Source organism: Pleurodeles waltl, chromosome 6 (assembly GCF_031143425.1).
Source record: "Pleurodeles waltl isolate 20211129_DDA chromosome 6, aPleWal1.hap1.20221129, whole genome shotgun sequence".
Classification (NCBI taxonomy): domain Eukaryota; kingdom Metazoa; phylum Chordata; class Amphibia; order Caudata; family Salamandridae; genus Pleurodeles; species Pleurodeles waltl.
This window is the reverse complement of record NC_090445.1, coordinates 424,147,135-424,162,982: the sequence shown is the minus strand read 5'-3', so window position 1 is coordinate 424,162,982 and position 15,848 is coordinate 424,147,135. Positions and strand designations below refer to the sequence as shown.

At 46.3% G+C, this 15,848-nt stretch overlaps 1 protein-coding gene across 1 annotated transcript in view; it reads right to left on the bottom strand.

The window, feature by feature from the left end:
- LOC138299830 (acidic mammalian chitinase-like) overlaps positions 1 to 15,848 on the bottom strand; it is a 73,830-nt gene that overhangs the window by 17,354 nt on the left and 40,628 nt on the right. The window contains exon 9 of the mRNA XM_069238425.1: positions 2,989 to 3,105. Within this exon, the coding sequence (XP_069094526.1) occupies positions 2,989 to 3,105 (117 nt within the window). The remainder of the gene's footprint in view (positions 1 to 2,988; positions 3,106 to 15,848) is intronic.

The following is a 15,848-nucleotide window of genomic DNA, read 5'->3' as shown; positions in this document are numbered from 1 at the left end:
CTGGGTGTCACCAGCTGCTCCGATTCCTTCTGCCAGGTGGGGCCCACTCTCAACGCCAGCCAACGTGGGCCACTCCGGGCCCCCCTCTCAGGGTGTGTCCGGTCCTTATCGGAACACACAGTCCAGGCCCTCTGAGGCCCCCGCCAGGACCAATTACCACCACCTCACCACTGGGCATCACCAGCTGCTCTGATTCCTTCTGCCAGGCGGGGCCTACTCTCACCGCCAGCCGACGTGGGCCCCTCTGGGCCCCGGGCCCAGGCCGCTCCGCTTGCCGCTGCTTCCCTCACACCTGCTGCGTCGGGCCGGCACAGGCCCCCTTCACTCACCGGCTGCCGGCGGGTCCCTCATCCAGATGCCTTCTGTTGCGGTCTTCACTCTCCTCCTGGGGCCGGTCGCCCCACCACAGGCCGCTCCGCTCTGTGAAGGCCCGCGCACACCGGGTCCTGGGCTCTACACCGCTGGCCACCTCCGGGCCGTTGCCGACCACACACAGCCCCAGCACCAGTGGGGGGGGGGTCAGTGGGCGCCCCCACCTCCAAAGTTCACTGGCAGCCCTCTCAGGGAGTGTCCGGTCCCTATCGGAACACACAGTCTGGGCCCTCCGAGGCCCCTGCTGGGACCAACCACCACCACTTCACCGCTGGGTGTCACCAGCTGCTCCGATTCCTTCTGCCAGGTGGGGCCCACTCTCAATGCCAGCCAACGTGGGCCCCTCCGGGCCCCAGGCACAGACCGCTCCACATGTTGCTGCTTCCCTCACACCTGCTGCGTCGGGCCGGCACAGGCCCCCTTCTCCGCCGCCAACATCTCGACCCATGCCCCGGGCTGCAGCGCAACCCCCAGGCCATGGCCGGGGGGGGAGCAGGGCACCCTTCGTCCTCTTCGCCGCCGCCCGTGGCAAGAACACCGGCCGGGGCAGGCCACGCCCCTGTCTCAAGTGCACCGCCACTGGCGCAGTGCGCCACTCTCGAAGGCCGCCACGGCCCACCGGCGGCCCGCCCCGCCCCGCTTGACCAGGCCCCCGGGTAGGCCGTAAGCGCCGGCCTCATGCGGCGGAGCACATCCCAGGCCCCGCCGCGAGTTCAGGAAAAGCCCCGGGCCACAGGGCGAGCCTCAAGCCGCGGCCAGAAGGGGCGGGGTACCTTTTGTCCTCCTCGCCCCCACCTGCGGCAATAACACGGGCTGGGGCAGGCGACGCCCACAGTCTCAGGCGTGCTGCCACTGGCGCGACGCACCACCCTCGGAGCCCGCTGCGGCCCATCGGCGGCCCACCCAGCTCGACTGGGCCTCAGGGTAGGCTGCTAACACTGGCCTCGTGCGGCAGAGCCCACCCCAGGCTCCGCCGCGAATTCAGGAACAACTGGGCACCCACGCCGCCGCAACTAAGTCCTCCACATGCGGGGACCCAAGCGAGGGGAAGATGAGCACGGGATTGACGGGGCTCCTCAAGGTGGATGACGGAGGGGTCCGGAGCACTCTTAGAGTGCGACTGCGATCTTGATGCCCATAACCACGCCCTAGGAGGGTGTTCTTAAAGGCTCTCGTTAAGTTCTCTACCATCATCTTGGCCCAAGCACACAATAATTTGGGCATAGAAAGATTACAAACATCTTCTTTGGAAAAAAACTACAGAGTAAAAAGGCATTATTGGTAACTGATAGATGCATGAGGTTAGCAAAATGGGGTATAGACTATGTCCTGTGACACATGTAGAGAGCAGAATGCGCTGGGAAAGACTGAGTATGATAGAGCCTTCCAAAATCAAGTGAGTGAGGGCTATAAAGATAAAATGTCAAGTTCCCTAAATTGGAAACATTGGAGAATTTCAATATATGGGAAGCAGCTATATCTATTAATGAGTTGATGAATTGGCCCAGGGTGCCAGAGGGCCGGTAACTAGGTTCCCCAGAGAAAGACAAGATGGGACTAAGGCTTATTATGACAACCATAATTTCAACACCCTCCACTACAGTAGTTTTGGAGCAGGGTAAGTTCTGCTTGATAAATGATCACCAGTTCAACTTAAGTGATAGCCAGAGAAACACAAATAGCTACTGGAATCCCCGAGCCAAGGCTCTGTAAAGAAGATGGCATCAAACTGAGGGTTACATAAAGTCCAAGAGCTTGGCACTATGTTTGAGCAGGAATATGACATGAATACATTAGAAGTTTGATGGCCCAGAGGTCAGGGGCGGCTCCTACATTAAGGCGGAGGACTGTGTTTCCTGCAGCCAGCAGCAGCAGCTGCAAACCTTTTACCAAAAAAAGATAATAAACAGTTTATTATTTTTTTTGGGTAAAAGGGGGTGGCACAGGGTGAAGAGCAGTGAGGGGGAGTGCACAGCACAACAAATCCCCTCAGAGCGCACGTGTGTTTTCCGGCCGTCTCGGGCCAGGCAAACACACATGCATGGTAGACTCCCTCCAGCCCAGCAGCACAGTTGCCGTGCTAGAGAGAGCCTGCACAGCCCTTCACAGGCTCCTAGTCTGCTTGGGAGCGCAGAGGAGCGGTGCATCGGCAATGGAGGAGGTAAGTGTTTTTTAAATATTATTTTTTATGTAATTTTTTTATCCCCCCAGGCGCCGCCCGCCCCTTCTTTTTACCACAAACCGCGACTGCCAGAGATCACAACCTGTTGACAGACTGCCAATATACTTGCTCCAATAATGGAGCAGTTCTGTATTCACTACCAGGGTTCTGCATGCACAGGGACATGTTAAGGACGCAATAGAGTGAGCAGGGTATATAACTCTTTTTGTTCCACTATCAATTTCTGAGATGAAACTGAAACCACTAGCACCAAGCGCCCTCTCTGCAAACACACCAGGCATACATGTACACATACTTTACCCTGTGACGAGACTTTGTCCAAGTGGTTAATGTTCTCCAAGACCTCAATCGGGTAGCAGAAGATATTCAGACTAATAAAGATACCAGTTAGTAATCCGGGTGTTACAAGACCTACTGTCAAGCACAGCACTCACCTTGTACTGGTAGCTAAGGACATTGTCGTAGCTCACCCACTGGTTGCCCTTGTGGGCGTAGGGGACCTTTTGGATATTATCCCAGACCACAGTTGCACCTTCCAGAAAGGGGCAGATCTGCCAAAAGAGTAAACCAATACTTAATTTAAAATAAGACCATGAGGAAGGCACTGCAACATTAATATTGATTTCCATCAGCCACAATTCTCCTTATTCACAGTTTAAGACGAGATATGATGCCAGGGTTTACCTTTGAAAGATTTTCAGCATATCAGCAAACCACCCATTGGATTTCAGAATACAGGCTTATTGTTCACCAGACATAATTACCTTCTAGGCGCTGGAAGTCTACAAAACATTAATTAAATATGAAACCTGTCTCAATTAAGACACCCCGTGGATTTTATTTAAACTTCAGAGGAGGAAGTTCTACGTTTTTGAAGAAGGGTCAGATTTTGGATGAAACCCATAAAAGTCACAATAGGAGGTTCTTGTTGCAAGACGTCTATGCATATGAGGCACCATTCTATAATTCCAGTGAAAGATCTATGCGGTAAACAACTGAAAGTTTTCGTGAGCTTTATTTTTCAAACTGATAACTCCGAGTTGGAGTGACACTGCCTTTGAATATTGTAACCAGTGTGTGATCCTTTTTTCTCAAGTATGGACAGCGTGAAATCAGAAATGGGGGAAAATATGGTGTAATTCAGGCCATAGAGGGGGCTTCTCCCCTGGACCCTTCAAGGGGCGGGCGGGTGTCTAAATTCTTGTTTTACAGCCTGATTATGCAGGTAACAATAGTCTGGGGCATGGGACAAAAATGTAATGCATACAGCATAACCCTTCCACTACTTGTGTGACAGCTGCTCACTGCGGATCCCGTGGCATACACAGCACTCCCAGTAGAGTTAAAAGACAACTGAAGAGAATGCATTTCCATCCTCATGCCAGTGAAGCAAAGGGTTGAGAAAAGCCACAAACATCAAACGAGTACAACTTCGGACACCTCAAGTTGGGTTTTTAGCAGGAGAATGCCATTCCTGGAATAGCCTCGATGGTCCCATGGACTACTTTTGAGCTTTCCTTATGGAAATTCTACTTTTTGGAAAAGTCTTAAATATTGGATTAAAAAAGCCTTTAGAGTTGCACTATTTAAGATTTCCTATAAGAGGCCAATGTATAAACTATTTGATTCAGAGGCACAGGATAAATTCAGGACAGTGATGCTAAAATTCCGACTCTGTCTTGGCAAAATATCAATTCTAATGGGGCCATTGAACAGAGTGAAGTGCAATTTAATCAGGCTGAAATGCCAAAAGAAATTTTGAAAGCAAAGGGCCAGTTACCATCAATTTTGAAAATAAAAGGTCTTGATAATGAAATAAGTAGCTCTTTCCAAAATCTTTGCTTCAGATCTTTCTCTTTGTGTTATGAAGGGGAACATTTGCTCATAAAATTGAGGAAGAATTTGCATTGTTGCTTATGTATGCAGACAATGTCTCCCTCACCAAACAAACAGCGAAAGGCCTGGATAATTTAGTTCAAGTTTACCTGGACAATTTGGCTCTATATGCCTCCATAATTCATTTACACACAGTTACAGCCAAAGTCAAAATAATGTTGCCTCGTAAAGAAATGGTGCTAGCCCTCAGGCTTATTAATTCTAAAACAAATTAAGACTCCTGTCATGGGGACAAGACTGCTGGTTATGTGTGTCAGCACCAACATGTGTGGGGGACTGATTCAATCCCCCTCCGTCTGCTAGCTGTCGGTCTAACCCTTTCAGCTAGCTAGCAGCACCTCACCCAAACCTAAAGTAAAGGTGATTTGCGGTAGCCTGATATGTGACACTCTCTGACTCCTCAGGGTAGTTGTGGTCGGCTGATCCTGCTGTTTTCTCTCGTTTGCACAGGTCTCACACGCACATAGGTGGACAAAAGATGCAGGACAGTTTTCAATGCATTTATAGAAAATACTCTAATCTATGATAACATTTATGAGCTGCGATCATGAGGATGATTGGACATAGCACAATAAAAATGGTTATCATAATTGGGAAAAAATCCCAACATAATGGAACAAGTGTATGTCTACAAACCCCTATGCGTCTCTACCTACACTTCTAAGCAAGAGCATAGCAGTGTTATCCCTTTTTCTGTCCGTACTTAGTCCATGGACGGAACACCAGCTCCCATACCTAAAAGCAGGGGTTTGCCTGCTGTCTCCTCCATTGGTTGTAGAGACAGGGCGGAGGTCAGCAAAGTGACAATGAAATGGCACAGCATAGGATGATCTCTCTAACTTTCTTTGGCCTGCATAAACTTCTTATAACAAAACGCGTTGTATTCTGAGAAACAGGCCTAATGTGATCATGTGTCTAAGTGCTGAGGTTGGCTGTGCACTCTACTGGTGGCAGCAATGCTAGACAGATTATTATGTACAGCCTTGAGCAGACTTGGTCAGAGGTACAAGGTGAAATGTCATGCAAGGAAAGTAATAACACTTTCACAGAATAGTAGCTGATTAGAAAAATAAAACATTCCAGTTAAGAACCAGTAATGCTAAAATGAATTAAATGAAATGAAGCATATAAGTAGGTAAAAGGCCACAGGCCACAGGCCTTAGTTAAAATACGTGTGCCCATGCAAATTTCTAAAATGGACCCATGACAATAGTTGTCATGTTTATCTAGCTAGGCTAAAGTTTGGTTCCAAACTTAAGGTGGAATATTCAAGTTGTTTCTCATAGTTGAAAAGCTATATCTATGATCAAATTATGTGCACATTTTATAGTGCTTAGGAGGGCTTTTCAGTGATCCCAGTCCTGAAGTTCCAGAAGGACAAAATTATCCCACAATTGACTTTTTGGGTGAAAAACTGGTGAGATTCAGGATTTAGACCACTTAAACGTAATGGAAAAATAATTGGGGTTGGCTCTGGGCATGTCACCATGTACACTGTTTCATGATTCTCTGTGAGCAGTTTTTTCCACATAACTCATCATTTAAAAGGCCTTCCCTTTATATAGTAGATTGTTAAAGATTTCTAATTGAAAGCTTTCACAAGGTGAATATTTTTGTAGAAGGTGGTAGCACAACTGGTATGGTAATCCATTAATAGTTAAACTATTTTGTTCTGTCCATGAGTACTTAAACTACCTTTTTAAATCGGACAGACAGGTTTCCTATTTAACAAATGTGCTACATCTACTGGTGTCCTTTGTGCAGGTTGAAGACGTCCCATTTATGACTCACTATGTTTCCATGGAGCCATATTGTGTAATTGAAATATACCTGATATTTTTTTCTAGGAAACCCTTTAAAGGTAAGAGCTTAAAACTCCATATCATTGTAAAAGGTACCAGGGTATTACTTGGTTAGAAAGAACAAGTACTGTGAATTATATATCTCCCTTTTTTTCAAAATTAGAAAGATATTATGGCTCATATTTATTAAAAACCACCAGATAAGCTATTACTGATTCCTTACACAAAAATGAGGCATAATGGTCATCTCCAAGTCAATATTATGGGATGTCTTTAAAACAGCTATTGCAGGTTATCATTAGTGTTGTGACGTTGAGAAAGCAAGTTTGGAACATTGAAGTTCTAAACTTGACAATACACGCACCAAGAACTATTCCAAAGAAACCCAAACCCAGAAAAAAGTACTATAGCAAGCTACTGAGAAAAAAGCAGGGTTACGAGGCAACATCCAAAAAACGTGCTCCTCTCTTTTGTTTTCAGGTATAGTTTCCCTACTGTTTCACAGCGTCCTTGCTAGCAATCATGATACAATGTTGCTGCTGCAAAGAATTTAATATGCAGAATTTCTTTTGAAATGAACAAGTGTTTCCTTTGGATCTTCTTGGCAAACAATGAGGAATTCAAAAAGAAATATGCAATTTGGGGCATGATAAGAAAACAAACTTTGACTTTGAACTATTTTGAATATCTGACTTTGAACGTTTCTAAAGACTTTAAGGTTGTTTTCAATTTAACTCAGGATTTAATTACTGTGATGGAACAAGAAGAAGTCTAAGATCGAGAAATGTTACACACAAATAGTATATATATATATATATATATATATATACTATTTGTGTGTAATATATATATATATATATATATATATATATATATATATATATATATATAGTATTAAGAGTGATTAGTAAGCGATTTACAAAGTGCACGGTTTAGAACCACTGAACATCAACGCCTGTTAGTCATATCTTGTGTTCTTTAGGTTTGGAGATAGCAAGTTTCATGTCCAAACACAGAGAGTTGGTTACAGAGAGACAGAGCTGTATCCTTTCACTGTTAGATTTACATGCATGACTTTCATATCTAGTTACTAAAATATTTCCTATTCTCTGTAGATATCCAGTTTGACCAGCACACGTCAGTGCCAGGGGAAGTGATCAGTCAGAGTGGTGGTGTCTGATGTCTCTGTGGTCATTGATGGGGATGGTGAGAGATGGAAGCGTGGATGGCTCTCATGAGATTCCGAGTACAATGTTAGTGCTTTCTGACACATGGTGTGCTTGGTGTGCTTAATCAGAGGAGCCAATAACATAGCGTTTGGTGGCAGTAATACAGCAGCAGTAAAATATTTTTGTGTGCATAAATAGATATTTTGTTTAATGACCTAGCCTCTTGAAATTGCTACATGGACTTGCAATACTACTTTGCAAGGGTCCACAGGCCTCTATTTTGTGCCTAGTCTCATCTCACTCTTCATCAGTCACACTCTGCCTGCCCTTGTCTGCCCACTGCTAGACACAACACCTGCTGCCTTGCTCGGAAGGAACCCATACCAATGCTCGAAGGGGGATTAGTTTCTGATTTAACCATTAGCATGTCGTATTGTTCTTTTTTCTTGGTTTTCTCTATTTGCTTTCTTTTTTGTCCTCCTCTTTGGTCAAAGGGCTACCAATCAACAGCCGTAAGTCATTCTAAAGAACGTGTGTGTTACATTCTTCATATCTGGATTTAGCTATGACATTGTGATTGTTTCATTTGTGTCTAACATCCATTTCCAAGTCTTACAATCATAAGGCTCACTTACTGATTAAAACGTAAACTGCACATGTTTACGACCAATTTGGAAAGGTGTTTTTCTCACAATTAACGTAATGGCATTGATCTTTATCTTTCACATTTTGCTGTAAAATCTCAGTAAGCGAATCTGAAGTTAAAAAAAAATGGCAAACACATCTAAATAGTAATTTGGTAAAAGAAATAAATAAGCAATTGCCCATTTTCACTTAGTTCAATTTGCTACTGGAGGATACCATTTGACTTTCATTACCTTTACAGCATTGAACCAGCCCAACGATAACCTACAGAATCCATTTGAGCAACCTTAAACAATTCTGCCACCCTTATTCTCTTGGACCTCTGTAACAGTTGACACAGTTTCTCATGTCATTTGTTTAGACAGAATGTCTAACCAAGGAGCCTGCAGTGCCACCATGGACTGGTTTCTCTCTTTTCTTTCTAATCATTCTCAAAGGATCTCTATATACCTGTTTGGACGGAAAAGTCCTCTGCATGGTGAGAGATGTGTATCCCTGCTGAGTGCCCAACGGTATTGTTGTTTAAAACCCTATAGCAGATTTTTTTGCCATAGGTGAACATGAGTGATGCATGTGTGCCATGAAATAGGCCTGTGTCACACATTGTGGTCTTATAAGATCGGGAGGTGCGCCCAAAGCGCTACCCTCCTAGAGGTGGAAGGCTATTGCCTTTACCAGGAGTTACACAGCACAAGCACAGTGGTGGCATCAAACCATGTAGTGATCAGTAGTAGTGAACAGGTACTTTTTTACCCTGTGTCACTGGTTTGAGGCCTACATGCTCACTCTCCTTTTTAAAAGACCCACTGCTTTGTGTAACTCATCTTTGGCCTGCATCAAGTTTTTGTGGAAGTGCATGCATGATGAAAATGTGCCGAGTGCATGTGTGCTCTCAAGGAATACACTACACTTAGGGTGAATTATAGTACAGTGGTAAATGTGTGTGTGCTGGCAGGGTGTGCTTTTAAAATAACACACTGGTGCTGTACTGAGACTGTAATACTGAACAGTGCACACAGAGTGTGTGTGTGTACTTCATGTGGGAATGCTGGTGGTAGCATAATACATGAGGACAACAGTACTAAGCAATGAATGTGCTGTAAATGTACCCTGAGTGCAGAAGTGCCTACAATAGTACATAACATGGGGGACCTTGGGTTCCATTTCGGGGAGCCCAGTCCTGCCTGGTGAAATATGAGGAGTATAGGAATTTCCTTGGACATATTGTGTATTGTTGCATTCCTATAAGCTGGGTGGGACAAGGACTGGATGAGGGGTGATCCAGGGTCTCCCTGTGCATTTCAAAGGGCTCTTAGATTCAGAGACAGATTACAAGGGAATATGCCTGGGCACATCTCAGGAAGAGAGAGTTTGGGCTGGTAAGGGAAGCATAAAGGTTAGGGCTGAACGCTCAAGATTACCCTTTGATGCACATAACACTGTGGGTGGCATCCAGGCATGAACTCTGGTCTCCCAGGAATCTTGTTGTGGGTGATTCAGCTTCAGAGTCCTGCCTGCTACGAAAGACATTCTTCAGGAGGAAGAAGTAAGGGGAGAGATCTCCATTTAAAAAAAGCAGAACCCCAAAATCAAACTTCAAAGGCCCTGACCCTAAAACAAATTTTATGTCTGGAAAAGAACTAGAAGTATGGGAGTCTGAGACCCTAAACTTTTTCATTTTTCCTGAGCAGCCAGCTGTGCTATGTGAGAAGGTAGAACTCTGCAAGACGTCTGCCAGTGACCAGGACTAGGGGGTGCAGCCTGTAGTTTTCTTGCTGGAGGGACATCATCCATGGAAACCAAGATCACTTGCCCTGTAATCTGGAGCACCACTGCCTGCTTGCCAAGACTGGTGTGCCCTTGAGGGAGAGGAGTGCATTGGAGAAAGCGATATCCAGAGGAGAGCCCGGATGTAGGGGCCTCCTAAGCAGGGTGTGAGGAAATGTGAATCACCAATCGGGCCGTTGCCCATGTGCAGCATAGGGAAATCAGCAACCCCATCTGCCAGGAGGGGCCGCCGTGACCTGTGACAAGAAGCAGAGGGAGAAACCCGCTTTTCGGCTGTCACCCGTGTGAAGAGGATTAAACCAGTGACCTCTTATGCCAGGAGGGGCCGCTCAAACACTGAGGCTAGAGGTCTGGTTTGTTGCCCGTGTCCTGGGAAACTGCTACTGCGACCGAAGCAGGATCTGCATGTATGCAAAGGTTTGCACTTGAGGAGACCTGAGGACAAACATGATAACGTTGGAGCCCCTTTTCCCTGAGGAAGGAGATATAGACTCACCGCATGCTCACTGTAATCAGAACAACTCCAATCATCAAGACTACTGGTAAGCATGACTCAGTAGAGAGAGAGAGAGAGAGAGAGAGAGAGAGAGAGAGAGAGAGAGCAGGCATCTGCCAGAAGCTGTGTGTGTGATGCGTGCAGCCTGATTTTGCCGATCCGGACCAGGGTCGTGCTGCACAGCTGACAGGTTTTGTACGGCCTGAGCAGGTAAGCTGAGAACTGGGCCTTTGGGGCCCGAGGAATATACCCCATTTGTTTGTAAATTGCAGTCACTTAGAGTCTATGGGGTGGCAGAACCAGAGTCCAAAATGGTGGGGGTACTCTTGTGTATGGCCTAATGGGTTACATTCCCTGGATGCAGTAAAAAGTGAATGGGGAATAACAGTGCCCCTGTTAGTTGGGAGTTGAAAATAGAGGGAATGGCCTGACGACTCCTATGATTCCTACCTCAAGGGGATGCTAATGCTTTTTGAATGTTGTTTACCTTTCCATATGCAGAGTTAGAATTAAAATACTTCTTTTTATACAAAATTAAGTTTTAGACTGGACATTGATTTATTGCATGCGCTGCGTGCAGCTGAGCTATGAGCCATGTTCACTGAACTGTATCCGAACTTCCCTTGAGGAAGCTTTGACTGCTTGAGCTATGCTATCCAGCTGAGAGTCAGGTGCAGAAGAGGGCGCATGACCCAGTTGGGAGGGATCTATAGTAGGTTGGGCCCCGGGGTAACAGGGGTAAAAGACCTCAACCACATTGGTGGGGCCCAGTAACTCCTGTGTGTCCTGTGGCCCCCTAAATGGGGTTCTGACAATACCAATTCCAATCTTCCTGCTTTGACCTGCCCTACATACCTCTGTAGGATTCAGCCCTCATCTCCACTCTGTCAACATACTTTAGTCCATGTGATCTTTAAAGACTATCTTTCCTTAGTAGTCAAATTGATGACTTTAACCCCTTCGCTGCCAGCCCTTTTCCCCCTCAGGTGCCAGGCCTTTTTTTGGCTTTTTGGGTCAGTTTACACTTAGACCCTCATAACTTTTTGCCCACATAAGGTACCCACACCAAATTTGTGTCCTTTTTTCCAACATCCTAAAGATTCTAGAGGTACCCAGAGTTTGTGGGTTCCCCTGAAGGAGACCAAGAAATTAGCCAAAGTGAAGTGAAAAGTTAGTTTTTTCTAAAAAAAACAAAAGGGAAAAAGGGCTTCAGAAGAAGGGTTTGCAGTGATAAAATCACCAGCTTCCCAGCTTTCAGGAACAGGCCGACTTGAATCAGAAAACCCAATTTTTCAATACAATTTTGGCATTTTACTGGGACATACCCCATTTTTATGATTGTTTTGTGCTTTCAGCCTCCTTCCAGTTCTGTGGGAGACTGGCCTGGCTTATAGTGGGTACCTTGTGGTACTTACACCCTGTGCCAGGTCCAGTTATCCCTTATTAGTAGAATAGAGGTGTTTCTAGCAGCTTGGGCTGATAGAAGGTAGCTATGGCAAAGCAGCTTAGGCTGAACTAGGAGACATGCAAAGCTCCTACTATATCACTTATATCATATAGCACAATATCATAAGAAAACACAATACTCAGAGTTACTAAAAATAAAGGTACTTTATTTTTATGACAATATGCCACAAGTATCTCAGTGAGTACCCTCAGTTAGAAGGTAAGTAATATACACACGTTATATGTACACAAACCCAAACAGGTAAGTAACAGTAAGAAAAGTAATGCAAACAGTGTAGAATTACAATAAGATGCAATAGGTGAACATAGGTCTAGGGGCAACACAAACCATATACTCCAAAAGTGGAATGCGAATCACGAATGGACCCCAGACCTATGGGAGCTTGTAGAGGGTTGCTGGGAATGTAAGAAAACAGTCAGGGTGTCCAAGATACCCCACCCCAAGACCCTGAAAAGTAGAAGTAAAGTTCCCCTAATACCTCAAAAGGACACAATAGTCGTGATAGGAGGATTCTGCAAGAACCACAAACACCAGCAAAGCACTGAAGACAGATTCCTGGACCTGAGGACCTGCAAGGCTAGGGGACCAAGTCCAAGAGTCGCAGTAGTGTCCGCGGGGGCAGGAGCCCCGGAAACCCCAGATGAAGGTGCAAGAAGGCTGCCTCTGGGTGGAAGAAGCCAAAGATTCTGCAACAACGAAAAGGGCTAGGAACTGCTCCTTTGGATGGAAGATGTCCCACGGCGTGCTGGATGTTTCAGAAGTGTTTCCACGCAGAAATACTGCAAACAAGCCTTGCTAGCTGCAAGGGTCCCGGGAGAGGTTTTTGGGTGCTGCTGGGGACCAGGAAGGACCAGGATGTAGCCCCTTGGAAGAGGAGACAGATGGGACGCTCAGCAACTTAGATAGCCCCCACAGAATCAGGCAGCACCCGCAGAAGTACTAGAGCAGGCACTTAGAAGATTTATGAACCAGAGTCAACTCAGAGTCACAAAGGAGGGTCCCACGATGTCGGAATCCAACTCAGAGGGTTGAGCACTGCAGGACGGAGTGCCCAGGCTAGGCTGTGCACAAAGGAATCATTGGAGAAGTGTACAAAAGCCGGAGCAGCTGCAAATCATGCAGTACACAGGTTTGCAGTCTAGTGTGGGGAGGCAAGGACTTACCTCCACCAAACTTGGACTGAAGGATCACTGGACTGTGGGGGTCATTAGGATCTAGCTCCTGTGTTCAAGGGACCATGCTCGTCGAGATGAGAGGGGACCCAGAGGACTGGTGATGCAGAAGTTTGGTGCCTGCGTTAGCAGGGGGAAGACTCTGTCAACCCACGGGAGATTTCTTTGGGATTTCCAGTGCAGGGTGAAAGCAGACAGCCCTCAGAGCATGCACCACCAGGAAGCAGTCAAGAAAGCCGGCAGGATTAGTAGCTACAGTGTTGCTGGTAGTCGTCTTGCTACTTTGTTGCGGTTTTTCAGGCGTCCTGGAGCAGTCAGCGGTCGATCCTTGACAGAAGTCAAAGAGGGAAGTGCAGAGGAACTCTGGTGAGCTCTTGCATTTGTTATCTGAAGAATACCCCAGAGGAGAGACCCTAAATAGCCAGAAAAAGAGGTTTGGCTACCAAGAAAGCAGGATTGGCTACCAAGAGAGGTAAGAGCCTATCAGAGGGGGTCTCTGACGTCACCTGCTGGCACAGGCCACTCAGAGCAGTCCAGTGTGCCCCCAACACCTCTGAATCCAAGATGGCAGAGGTCTGGGACACACTGGAGGAGCTCTGGGCACCTCCCCTGGGAGCTACTGGTCAGGGGAGTGGTCACTGAACCGGTGTAGACTGGCTTATGCAGAGATGGGCACCATCTGTGGCCCTCAAAGCATTTCCAGAGGCTGGGGGAGGCTACTCCTCCCCAGCCCTTCACACCTGTTTCCAAAGGGAGAGGGTGTAACACCATCTCTCAAAGGAAATCCTTTGTTCTGCCTACCTGGGCGGGGCTGCCCAGACCCCAGGAGGGCAGAATCCTGTCTGAGGGGTTGGCAGCAGCAACAGTTGCAGTGGAAACCCCGGTAAGGCAGTTTGGCAGTACCCGGGTTCTGTGCTAGAGACCCGGCGGATCAAGGAAATGTCTCCCCAATACCAGAATGGTATTGGGGTGACAATTCCATGATCTTAGACATGTTACATGGCCATGTTCGGAGTTACCACTGTGACGCTATACATAGGTAGTGACCTATGTATAGTGCAGGAGTGTAATGGTGTCCCCGCACTCACAAAGTCCGGGGAATTTGCCCTGAATGATGTGGGGGCTCCTTGGCTAGTGCCAGGGTGCCCACACACTAAGTAACTTGGCACCCAAACTTCACCAAGTGTGGGGTTAGACATATAGGTGACTTATAAGTTACTTATGTACAGGGAAAAATGGCTGTGAAATACTGTGGACGTTATTTCACTCAGGCTGCAGTGGCAGGCCTGTGTAAGAATTGCCTGAGCTCCCTATGGGTGGCAAAAGAAATGCTGCAGCCCATAGGGATCTCCTGGAACCCCAATACCCTGGGTACTAAGTACCATATACAAGGGAATGATATGGGTGTACCAGTGTTCCAATGAGAACTGGTAAATTTAATCACTAGCCTGCAGTGACAAACTTAGAAAGCAGAGAGGGAGCATAAATACTGAGGTTCTGGTTAGCAGAGCCTCAGTGATACAGTTAGGCACCACACAGGGAACACATACAGGGCACATACTATGAGCACTTGGGTCCTACCTAGCAGGATCCCAGTGACGCAAGGGCTAAAAAAAACATACATACAGTGAAAATGGGGGTAACATGCCAGGCAAGATGGTACTTTCCTACAGTTTCCTATAGAAAATAACAGCTGAAATAAAAAAAATATTGAAATTGAAGTGAAAAAAACAGCCATTTTTCTCCACGTTTTACTCTGTAACTTTTTCCTGCGATGTCAGAGTTTTAAAAGCAATATACCATTACGTCTGCTGGACTCTTCTGGTTGCGGGGATATATAGAGCTTGTAGGTTCATCAAGAACCCTAGGTACCCGGAGTCAATAAATGAGCTGCACCTTGCAATGGGTTTTCATTCTATACGGGTATACAGCAATTCATTTGCTGAAATATAAAGAGTGAAAATTAGGTATCAGGAAAACCTTTGTATTTCCAAAATGGGCACAAGATAAGGTGTTGAGAAGCAGTGGTTATTTGCGCATCTCTGAATTACGGGGTGCTCACACTAGCATGTGATTTACAGGGCATTTCTCAAATAGACATCTTGTTTACACACTATCTTACATTTGGAAGGAAAAATGTAGAGAAAGACAAGGGCCAATAACACTTGTTTTGCTATTCTGTGTTCCCCCAAGTCTCCCGATAAAAATGGTACCTCACTTCCGTGGGTAGGCCTACAGGAAACGCAACATGGACACATCACATTTTTAAATTAAAATCTGACGTGTTTTTTGCAAAGTGCCTAGCTGTAGATTTTGGCCTCTGGCTCAGCCGGCACCCAGAGAAACCTACCAAACTGTGCATTTTTGAAAACTAGACACCACAAGTTTCCTTCCACCCAAGTCTCCTGATAAAAATGACACCTCACTTGTGTGGGTAGACCAAGTGCCCGCGACAGGAAATGCCCCAAAACACAACGTGGACACATCACATTTTCCCAAAGAAAACAGAGGTGTTTTTTGCAAAGTGCCTATCTGTGGATTTTGGCCTCTAGCTCAGCCGGCACCTAGGGAAACCTACCAAATCTGTGCATTTTTGAAAACTAGACCCCTAGGGGAATCCAAGATGAGGTGACTTGCGGGGCTCCCACCAGGTTCTGTTACCCCAAATCCTTTGCAAACCTCAATTTGGCTAAAAAACACCTTTTCCTCACATTTCAGTGACAGAAAGTTCTGGAATCTGAGAGGAGCCACAAATTTCCTTCCACCCAGCGTTCCTCCAAGTCTCCCAATAAAAAAGATACCTCACTTGTGTGAGGTAGGCCTAGTGCCCGTGACAGAAAATGCCCCAAAACACAACG